Genomic DNA, 12,351 nt, shown 5'->3' on the forward strand with positions numbered 1-12,351 from the left:
TTATCAAAGAAGGAAAGAATTTCTTCGTTTCTGAATATAGCTCATTAACAATACTTACAATACTAATCAGTAAAAGAAAATAACCATTAATACAATTATAATAAATCCATTTTCTATGAGGTGTGTGTGTGTGTGTGTGTGGGGGGGGGGGGGGGGTGTGGAAGGGGGAGTGGGAGGGCGGCGGCTGCAGAGGTTGAAGTACCTGAATTTTAAATAAGGAATCGTGGGCCCTACTCGGTCCACAGCCGTGTTTCCTTATATGGCACAAGTGCTGGTTTGTTCAAGAAAAAAAGGACTTGAAAGTTGCAATAATTCTACTATTGGGGTAAGCTATCTATAAACTTTCTAATACACGGAGATAGAGGATATTGAATGAGTGTAAGTTCAATACTGAATTAATTGCACGAGTTGAATAAAATTATATTATGCGAGCCTCTGCATAATATTATTTTATCCATCGAGTGCAATAAATTCAGTAATGAACTTACACGAATTTAATGTTCTATTTATCACATACCCAAAATAAAGACCGTTTAAATTGAAATAAGAGTCTTTTTTTCATTGACGCGCCTATAGTATAAATCTAACATTTAGCGCGTCTTTATAACGCTAATGTCGTCACGTCAAAATATATGCACAGCCGTGCAACACCATATTTACGGAGTCGCAAAAGAGTGAGACTAAAAAAAGGATTGGAGCACCACACTAAATACCGTATTCCGGTATATACCGGGTAGGAATGAAAAATATAAAAATCGGCGTAAAAAACGATATTTGTCTATTTTGTGATCATGATTTCTGCAAGCGTCTAGAGGTACTGCTCCAATCCTGTATTGAGCTAAATCCGTCGCAAAATCGGCACGGGTGTGTGATAAAAACCAGTTCAGAACGGTCCTCTGAGTTATAGATAGTACGGAAATTGACGACAATTGTCGATTTCACATAAACTTTCTATGAATGTGATTCAAAATTGTACCATTTCATGTTAAATGATGAATTATTTTTAAGCCGGTGCTAGCCTGCTAGGGAGCGCGGACGATAGCTTAGACAAAATACAGTAACGTTCATGAACAGGCCCAATCAAACCGAGCCTGCAATATTATAAATATTGCCGTACGTTTTTAGCAATTCTAGTTCTCTATATTTCACAAACATACAGTGTCAGGTTTAGAGTGACCATTCCCTGTTTGTACGTTATCATCTATTTTTTTTAATTTTTATAAATAATATCGAAGCATGTAAGTCATAATGTATAATTTACTCAATTATATTACTCAAACATAAATAATTCAAGTAGACTTTCATCTGAAAGTTACCATTTTAAAGACGAATTTGAGTAACAAAAAATATATTGAAACATTAAAAATAACATTATTCATAAGGTAACTTTGACATAATTCTGACTGACATTGTATGTCAAACAATTAATAACTTGGCATGTGAAGTTGGACTGTATTAAAAATGACTTCGGAGTTCTTTTAAGAAATTATAGTTCTTTTATTCAACCATATTTATTAAACCTATCGGCGGCTACACCTTTACTTTACAGTAATGATTACATGATTACATTATACTAAGAAGTGTACAGTGTCGTCTAGATATGGTCCGCACTTTTCGCTATTCCGTCAGTCTACCTTTTGAAATTTTCCCTAAAATGATGAATGCTGTTTAATGAGGGACAAGTCAGCATGGTAATTATGGCAATGTCGGTAAATGGGAGATAACCCCTATAACAATGAGCATAGCGCACACACTGGTTATGCCATCTTTAAACCGTTCATGTTCTAGATTATCATACATGTATATGTCCTTACAAGTATGTGCTTACTAGTACGTAAGCGAGTGCAGCGTATCAATCAATCACGAATTTATATGTGAGTGATGGCAAAGAGCAATTATCTTAAGTCAAAAGTAGATACCATTTATAGTTACAATATAAAGTGTAAAAATAACAATTTTCAAATATATATCATTTACCTTGTATAGTAACAAAGAAGAAAAAAATCAAATGTATTCTAAATTCAAAATGAAAATAATCATGGAAACCCAGGCGCTAGACTAAATCTATTCACATATGATTGAGGTGTTGATAATGAACATATATTTGAAATTTGAAGTAAATCCTTGATGAGATAAGAAAATTCTAGAATTAATAAGGAAATTTTGATTTTTAAGGGGGAGATAATTCTAGAAAATATGGACGCTAAATGTATAAACCTTGTCATGATATTATGATGTGGGAGTTTGAAGATCGAAGTAAATTCGTTAAGAAATGAAGAAGTTTTAGCAAAATAATAATTTCTAGAGAGAAAAAAAAACTCAGTATAAGGGGGACATAAATCTGGAAATAGCCTAGCTTGAGTGATGAATCTTCTTACATATGATTTGACTGACTAAGAAACATACACTAGAAGTTTGAAGTAGATACCTTAATTGTCTAAGTTATAGAAAACAAATAACATTATTTAATGAAAATTCTAAGTTCAAGGATGATAATTCTAATAATATAAGTGCTGGAATTATGAACCTTGCTACATATAATGTAGGTTGATGATAAGAAACATATATTTGAAGTTTGAAGTAGATACATTAAGAAATAAAGAAGTGATATGTATATATAAAGTCCTACATTTCTTCATGAAAGTTCCAAGTTTAAGTGGGATAATTCGGATAATTTTGGTACTTGCATGAGTTAGGAACCATGTGGTTGATGATCAGAAACATACATTGCAAGTTTTTTAAGTAAACACCTTAAGAAAAAAGAAGTTACAGTGATAAAGATTTACTGTATAAAAACTTTAATTAGAAATCTGGACGATGTGTGAGTAGGACAGCTCTCAATATAATCCCTATAGTCGAGCCTAAAATGATGTGCATAATTTCCATACTGCCAGCTATCCATATAACATGTTTCACTGTATTCCACTATGCCCCATTTTTTTTTATTTCTGAAATGATTTTTTATTTTATTTCTGAAATGATTTTTAGTTTTGGTGTACTTTAACAGTTTCCAAAAAGTTACTCTTAGGCCAATTACCTGAACTAACTTCTTTTTCTTCTGCTGTTTTTTTTTGGCAATTAGTACAGTTGAATGGAAGGCAAAATACTACATGCTTGCAATTTACTACTTTTATGACAAATAATTTCACAGTGAGTGCTACTTTCTCCCGGTAACAATCATTCAACATGCTTAACAAACCATTATTTTAACGATAGGAAATTATGTTTGCCCTATCGAAAGAAGTAAAATTTATTCGTTTCTGACGCATAATGTATCTTTAATTATTGTGGCTTATGGCGAAAACTAGCTGTTTGCAAAGTCGACATATAATTCTAAAGAGTATGTATATCGTTATCAACATAAACACTTATATAAATGTTATATAGAAACAAATGGCATGGAGTTTATATTTTCTTTTTATTCTATCATCACAAGTGAAGTATACAACAATTTGAAACTTACTAAAAATATCACCGTCAACGAGAGAAACAATAAACGATGTCAATAAATAATATATAATATTATTTCATGCTTTCCAGTATTTTACTGTAATATATCAGATGATTTTATAGAGGCTATTTGTTTGTTTGTGTGTATGATGAAATTTTATTTCATCGAGTGAGCTTTAAAAACAATATTCTCTCGAGTGGCGTAGCCACGGGTGAGAATACTGTTTTTAAAGTTCACGAGATGAAATAAAATTACATCTGACTAAAAAAATGAAAAACCAAACAAATTTTCTTTTTATTGTATGCTTAAAAACAAATTAAAATGAAATTTCCTTAATATTAACTTTAATATTAAAATCTGTTTTCCCTTCTGGTAGCCTCATTTTAGTCGAATTTCTCATAAAATACAAGAAGTCTTGGGCTGAAAAATAAGTTCGACAATCAACGTTGAATGGCAGTATTATTCATTTTATTTAAAAAATATGAATGCTTGGACCTAAAATAAAATTTGATTTGTTTCCCTTTCCCTACCTATCCAACAAATTTGCCCCTATCCATTTTTTTTTCAGTATCTTAGGGGATGAAAGTATTTTCCTTCTTTCAGAGTACAATAGGTACAATCTAATCTGATATTTAAGACAGCTAGCATAGTTAATAAATTGTTGCAATGTCAGTTGTGAATATGGTAATGCATGTTCATATACTATTGCACTTAATAAATTAATTTAAATAGTTCATTATATGCATATTATCTATTATTATGCACATATAAAAAATCCCACTGACCTACTCTTAATATAATGGGTCGGGAAGGGGAAACAAACATATATTTTTTTGGGGCCTGGCATGTTTAATAATAAAAACAAACAATTCTAGTAGAAGAAAAGTCACACCATCCGACCTTATTTCCGTTACTCACGGCGAATTTTTATTAGACCTGGCTTTGTGAAAGGTAATCGGCCGTCATTTTTAAAAATTGTGTATTTCCCGGAATGAAATTAATTGCGTTCGATTCTGGATTTGTTAGTCATACATCTTTTTAGAAGAAACAAAACTTATTTGAGGATTGTTACAGACAATAAATAAGTGTTGACAGATGTGTAAACATTCAAAAAGCTGCTAGGAAATTGGAAAACATGGAATTGTTGAAAGACTGCCTTATGAACGCTGGCTTGTTTACTTATTCTTCGGGCTGGTAGCAGTCATTGCTTTTCGAGTTTTCATATTGCATTAGACAGTTATATATCAGTAAAAAACGTACTTAAAATCAGTTAAAAGGCATGAAATATAAAGAAAATGTATTTGTTTTACATATAAGATTAAAATATATATTTCATTCGTGAACACCAGCTATTCTATTTTCACCCGTGGCTACGTCACTCGTGAAAATATTGCATCTGGTGTTCACTCAGTGAAATATTATTCAATCTTACAGGCAAAACAAACAATTATTCTCTATCTTTTTGCGATGACAGAGAGAAACAATCGAAAATATATATACAAGAAATTTGATATCAAATATTGTTTTTTTATTAGCTAATGGCAATTAAAAACCTTTATGAAAGGAACATGACAGTATGCTTTTCCATAAAAATATATTGCAAAGATCATATGGTTGAAATTCATTGAAAAAGGAAAGAATATATGACAATATTACATGCACAAGAATTCTGTTTATTGTAAGATGTCGGGTTTCATAATTCTTTTTGAAATAATAAACGTAAGTAATATGACGACTTTTCGACGATTTTCCGTGAATATTATTTGACGATTTTCTTTGAACTTTATATGATAACTTTACAAGTTGACTTCAGATAAACAGAACAACGCATTATTTATTACAAATATAAATTTGTTTGTCATAGTAAATTATACGACCGTTTTAACTTTAAGAGTGTTTTATGTTTCAATTGGGAAATTTCAGAAAATCCATTAGAACTTCAAATAAATAATAACTTTCAAATAAAAACGTTATTTTTCAAGTCTTTTGAACATGCAAAAGATATATTTATTACAAATGTGCTATAGTAGCAACATGCTGGACTGATGCTAAAATTTTTTTCAAAAGATTTGAAAAACGTACATTTTTGAGATCAACTAGATTTATATTTTAGTCTTGGATTTCAAATACAAATACAAATACAAGACATTTATATAGCGCAAAAATTTATTAAATATTCGATTGCGCTGTACATTTTTAAGGCTATATACACATATGCTTGATCAAGACACTCCCAAACCCAGTCTCGATGGCACAGCCAATCTACAACTCTAGTTGAAAAACAGTCCAAACAAGTATGTTTTAAGTTTGGCCTTAAACTGATTTTCATTGGTAATGTCCTTCAGATAGTCTGGCAATGAATTCCACCATTTAGTTCCCACAATAGCCAAGGATCTATCAGCAAGTTTTGAATTTGTTGATGGTATATCAAACCGAATGTGGCTAGATGATGAGGATCTCAGTCTTTTCCTGTAATGACTCTGGCATTTAGTGAACAATTTACGAAGATACAATGGAGTGGTGCCATTTGCAACACGAAACACAGTCACAATAACTTTGTACATGGTTCTTGCTCGAATTGGAAGCCAGTGGAGTGATTTAAGAATTTCAGCACTGGATTGATAGTAAGCAGCTCCAGTGACAATTCTAGCAGCATAATTCTGCACACGTTGTAATTTATCAAGTTGATAGGCTGGAATATCAGCGAATAATCCATTGCAAAAGTCTAAATGTGAATGAATCAAACCGTGAACACGGATTTCTGCAGATTTCTGAGAGAGATGTTTTCTGATTGCTTTTAAATTTCTTAACTGCATGTGTGCAATCTGACACTTCTTTTGAATATGGATGTCAAAACTTAAAGTGCTGGTCATCTGTACTCCAAGGTCTCTCACATTGTCAACACAGTTGACTTCGACCCCACCAACATTGACACTGGAAATGTTCAATTTCTTCAGCTGATGTCTTGTACCATAAATGATGATTTCTGTTTTGCTATTGTTCATTTTAACTTAAATCTAGTCATCCATGACACAATATCATTAAGACAGTCAGTGAGTTTTTGGCGAACGATTTCTTCGATGTGATGGTCACCAGCTCTAATTTTAAATGCCACTTTATGATCGTCTGCATATCCATACAATTCCGCCGGATATTTCTGGACTATTTTGTTAAGGGCAGCTATATAGAGAGTAAATATCACCGCTCCAGCACAAGAACCCTGGGGAACCTCAGTGGTTCAGTATCCGATGAGGACTGTTCAATGACAACTTTCATATCTCTGTTGGTTAAATAAGATTCGATCCACTTTAATGGAATACCCTGTATGGCAAAGTCTTTCTGTAGGATTTCAAGTATTATTGGTATATCGATAGTATCGAAGGCGGCGCTTAAATCAATCATTACAACTATTGTCACATGGCGGCTATCAGCTGTTTCTAGCAGATCACTGTACATTTTCATCATAGCAGACTCAACACTGTGAAATTTACTGTATGCACTTTGGTAAGATGGTAACAAATTGTTGAACTCAATGTGGCTTGAAATTTGGTTCATTGCAGCTTTTTCAAGAATTTTCGACAAGAATGACAGGTTTGATACAGGCCGATAGTGTTTCAATTCTAAGGGAAGGCCTTTCTTTTTCAAAAGGGGCTTGATAACAGCGCTCTTCCACGTCTCTGGAAAAACACCAGAAGACAATGACCGATTCACGATTTCTGTCACAACAGGTGCAAGCAAATGAAGATTTTCTTTCAGCTTTGGTGTTTGCATAACGTCCAACTCACATGTTGTTGACTTTGATTCACTCACAAGTTTGATTATGTCTTTTTCATTTAGTGGTTTAAATTTGTTCATGATATTTTCACTTGATGGTACATCAGATGCCATAATACTATCAATCACTGAAGATGATGTTTCTGTGTTTATGTTATCCAGATCTTCACGAAGTTTAAGGATTTTGTCACTAAAGTAACGCAAGAAATCGTTTGCAAGTGCCGTCTCACTGGTGTGAGGTGGAAGTGGGTTATCCTTCGAACGCCCAAGCAAGTCTGAAGTCACGCTATATAACTTCTTCACATTCCCTTCAGCCTCTCCAATTCTACCATGATAGAACCCATCCTTTGCTGATGCTATTGTCGCAGTATAGGAGTTTCTTACATTATTGTACACTATTTTTGTGAGATCTGACCTGTCCTTTAAGTATATTTTCTCTATTGATCTTTTGTACTGTTTTAATTGCTTAAGATATCCAGAGTACCATGGAAGTTTGGGTCTAACAGTAATTGATCTTTCTTTCAATGGAGCATGTTTACAAATTATATCAGATGCAGTCTTTGTGAAATCAGACACAAGTTCATTCACGGTAGAAAAGGCAAAACGAAACATCCTTATACGTGAATTCCATATATTGAACTTGTGCTATAGTAACAACATGCTGGACTGATGCTAAAATTTTGTTCAAAAGATTTGGAAAACGTACAGTTTTGAGATCAGATTTATATTTTAGTCTTGGATTTCATCGGAGAAAAGGCAAACGAAACATCTTTATAAGTAAATTCCATGTATTAAACTTGTCCCTTTGTGGCAAGATATTATGATAAATGTTTATAAAACACAATTATAAGACTCTGAAAAATTATCAAGTCATGATGTAACAATGAAATGAAGATTCCGTTTAACAGTGACATGAGATGAAAGTAGAGACAAGAACAATACGCAACTAAAGTCGAAACCTAGCTTTGTATGGAGAACAATGTATAAAGTTGTTTAGATACTACATGTAAAGCTATCATCTCGCGTTATTAGTATCCACATTATAACAGTTTTTTAGATTTCTGTATCCTAGTGCCTTCCATAGTTTACGTTTCTTGTCGTCATCAGCATTTGTGGCAGCTATACGTGCAGTATTGTGAAATCCACAAAGTCTCGGCGGTTTGTCATTCCATTGTGTAAACCCTTTATGATGAATTATTCCTAATCCAAGAGTGGTTCGGACAATACCTGTAAATAAACAACAAAAATATCATAAAATACATATATTGGTAACCTTAATATTCCCTTGATTACAAACATACTCGTATATAAACATAGCTTAAATATTTCAAAGTCATTGCGCAAGGATGTCACGCAGCACACATTGTTTATTATCTCTAGTATATTAAAAGATCTGAAAATAAAAACCCATAAATATTTCCAGGTTGGCAGTCGACGCTATAAATCTCAGTTATACATTACATGAAAGCTTTTAGGCCAGTTCAATGTTTCATAAATCATTCCTATAACTTAAAATAGACTCAAAAGTCAGTCTGTGATCATATAGAAACTATAATAATAATGATGATGGTGGTGGTGGTGATGGTGGTGATGATGATTATGATGATGATAATGACGATGATGTTGTTGTTGTTGATGATGATGATGATTACGATGACGATGAGAATAATAATGATAATAATAATAAAGATGATGATGATGATGATGATTATGATTACTTATCATTAAACTTAGACATTTCTGTTGAAATTCATGTGGTGTTCGTACGAACCTTTGTACTATTTATTTTTGCTGCTCCTTTTTGTGGCAAGGTCAGATTTAGTACTTTTCCCCAAAACAGAGTAATAATAATCTAAAACTAAAAACCTGGAAAAAAGAACTTCATTAGAAGCATAAATTACAGTAACAAAATTACATGAAAGTTGCAGACTTGGTTTGATTGAATCTGCACATGATGGATAATGAAAAAGTACAACATCCCTCACGCTCCATAACACCGGCTTAATGTCAATTTGTAAAAATTACATTTATAAAAATGTGTTTCATTTCAGAAGTGAAACGATGTGAAGTTTTTTTTTAAGAAATGCAATATTTATGTTATTTTTGCACATAACATGAATATTCCTTTCATGATGATTATCGACATAAACAACCTATCATTTTTAAGTATTATTAACGTGTTGAACTATGCCATCATCTGCATCAACATCGTTTGTTGCTTTGGCGTGAAGCAATCTAAACAAGAAGGTCACGATGGTCTTTTATCACTCACCTGATTATTAAGACTCTTAATGAAATGACAAAAAAAACCCAATTAATATTGTTATATAAATAAAAAGTGGACATAATGTCTTTATCTTAAACTAATATCATAACTGAACTAGTGAACTAATAATATCTGCATCTGAACTAGTGCAATTGTAAACAAAGTTTTTTTCACCATATTTGGACTGTTTAACCTAGTTTTTGACTCAAGATAACCCATATTCGAACTTGACTAGATAATATTTAAACAACTTTGCTGACAAATTTCCAAAATATTTGGGCTAAAAAAATAGTACATTTTTGGTGTTAACATGTATTATGTAAAAAGTTTAGCATATTGGGCTCAGTGGGCTAGTTTTTGACCCCAAATGATCCATATTCGAAGTAAATCTAGAATTCAACGAAACAACCTTTTTGACCAATTTACCAGGATATTTGGAAATATTGCCTCCGCGGTGTTATCAAGTTCTTTCTCTCCATAATTTGGGCTGTGTGACCTAGTTTTTCATCCAAGATAACCCATGTTCGCATTTGACCAAGAAATCATCTAAACAAACTTTCTGACAAATTTCCATAGTAGTTTGACAGAAAATGTTTCCTCTAGAGTGTTTACAAGATTTTCCATATTATGGCTGAGTGACCTTTTTTAACCACAGATGACCCATCTTAACAAACATTCTGACCAATTTCCAGGACAATTGGCACGGAACAGTAGCCTCTAGAGTGTTATCAAGGTTTTTTTTATATTTGACCTAGTTTTTGACCTCAGGTGACCCATATTCGAACTTGACCTAGAAATCATTTAAAAACTTTCTGACCAAATTCCAGGATATTTGGACCGAAACAGTAGCTTTTAGATTGTTAACAATGTTTTCTCCTCCATATTTGGGCTTTGTGACATACATTGTATTTTTTTACCCCAGATGACCCATATTAAAGCTTAATTATCAAAACTACTTTTCTGACAAATTTTCAGGACGTGTGGACCGAAACAGTAACTACTGGAGTGTTGACAAGGCTTCTCTAATGTTATGCTCCTGTGCCCTATTGCTCTTAGATGACCCTTTTTCGAACTTGTCGTTCGAGCAATTACTCGGACAAACATCTTGACCAAGTTTTGTAACAATTGAGGCATGGTGAATATTAATATTTTTTTTCTTATCTGCTATATATCTATGTAATATCGGATCATGTATCTCACAATTGCCATCGACATACATATTTAAGTCTTCCATGGTCTAGTGTAATGCGAAATACAACATATTATCAACATAATTATTCATTGTTTTACATACCTGCCATTACAGACCAAGTCACTTTAATATTGACAAACTGCACATTTAGCATTTTTAAAAGGAAAAGCAGAGTTAAATGCAAATATTTGTTATTCTTAGGCAGAATGTTGCTCAAAGCTTTTACCTGTATATGCACCGAGTTAAAAATAATCTTTGTGCATTACATCAAATGCTTTGGATCAGCCATTGCTCTAGCCAATAGTTTGACGGTGTGTAATTTGGATATCGGCCTCGTACATCGATCTTTCTGTTTCAGAAAGACAAAGGTCCAAGGTTATAAAGAAATTTTCTGAGCTCAAACTCAGATCTCCATTATTTGTCAGAAACCAGCTCAGAATGCATACTGGCCAATAAAATGTTGAGATTTGAGACTTGCTCAGAAAAAGGTTGTATAACCTCGAGGCCTGGTCACGAATTTTATGAAACAGCTGGAACAGAATGACCGTGCTCGGTCGATATCCTATACGAATATTGTTATCTGGTCAGGCAAGTGTCGGTCGAACATTGGTAAAACGGAGATTGGGTGATAGTTACTCGCATCTTCTCTATCTGGAGATTTGTGTAAAGGAGGGGCATTAGACTGTTTCGGTAATTCAGGAAATTCCCTTCTATATTATACTAGTATATTAGCTATATAAAAACCGTCTTCATAAGAATAAATTTCCAAAGAAGTTGACTATCTCAATTGCATACAACATTTTCATTACTTTACTGAATATCTGTTTTACGAAGACCATTATTAAAAGCATCAACAGTATCATCAATATAAATGCTACAATATCTCTTATGAGTGCCATCACTTCTGATTAATAAAATGCACATCTGATTGTTTCTTTAAAGAGAAGGGCCGATCACTATTGTTTAATGAACTTGGGCCAAATCCTTTTGCTATTTCTTATTTCGAAAACTTATTATTTCTGTATATGTTTTACAGGTTTTCTACTAATAGAAACTTTGGCTGTGTTTGCTTTACATAATTAAGAACCGTATATTTCATACGTCAAGACGAAATCGAAAACAGTTGTACTCCAAATTAAGGATGCAGTATACAAGTAATGAACTGTTCTGTACTACATAGGTTGTGATGCAATCATTCGTCTGATTTGTTCGTAAATTTTTAATTACATCATTTTTATTTCAATATTCTAAATAAAAAATTGAAAGCCACGATTCGCTTAAAAATTTCATAGATAATTATTTTACTAAGCTACAAATATAAATTTAAATGAAAAAAAAAAAATTTAAGCTCAACCAATTTGCGTATCTCGTTTTATTAACTATGACACTTGATAGGTTGTTTACATTATTACATTTTTTATACCAAGATAAGATTAGCTTTATGACAGCAACAGTTTAATCAATGAATTCTCATTTTCTAAAGCACTAGTAATGTGAGCCTGTCTAATCACGTAATGTTCTCGTGTTTCATTAGTAAGAAGTTCAATGTGTACCCTGTTTTTATGACATGTTATTCTTAATCGAATCATATCGAATAATATTTTGTGCTTCTATAAAGAAAGGCAATAATGATTTACTTGTAAATTACTCTCTGTTATAGCGAGCTCG

At 32.6% G+C, this 12,351-nt stretch overlaps 1 protein-coding gene across 1 annotated transcript in view; it reads right to left on the reverse strand.

The window, feature by feature from the left end:
• Positions 1 to 4,296: 4,296 nt before the first annotated feature.
• Positions 4,297 to 12,351, reverse strand: part of LOC132750769 (beta-1,3-galactosyltransferase 1-like) — a 32,593-nt gene continuing 24,538 nt past the window's right edge. The window contains exon 4 of the mRNA XM_060740811.1: positions 4,297 to 8,452. Within this exon, the coding sequence (XP_060596794.1) occupies positions 8,241 to 8,452 (212 nt within the window). The 3' untranslated portion in view covers positions 4,297 to 8,240. The remainder of the gene's footprint in view (positions 8,453 to 12,351) is intronic.

The sequence above is a fragment of the Ruditapes philippinarum genome, unplaced genomic scaffold, assembly GCF_026571515.1.
Source record: "Ruditapes philippinarum isolate M1 unplaced genomic scaffold, ASM2657151v2 ctg558_1_1_1_1, whole genome shotgun sequence".
Lineage (NCBI taxonomy): Eukaryota > Metazoa > Mollusca > Bivalvia > Venerida > Veneridae > Ruditapes > Ruditapes philippinarum.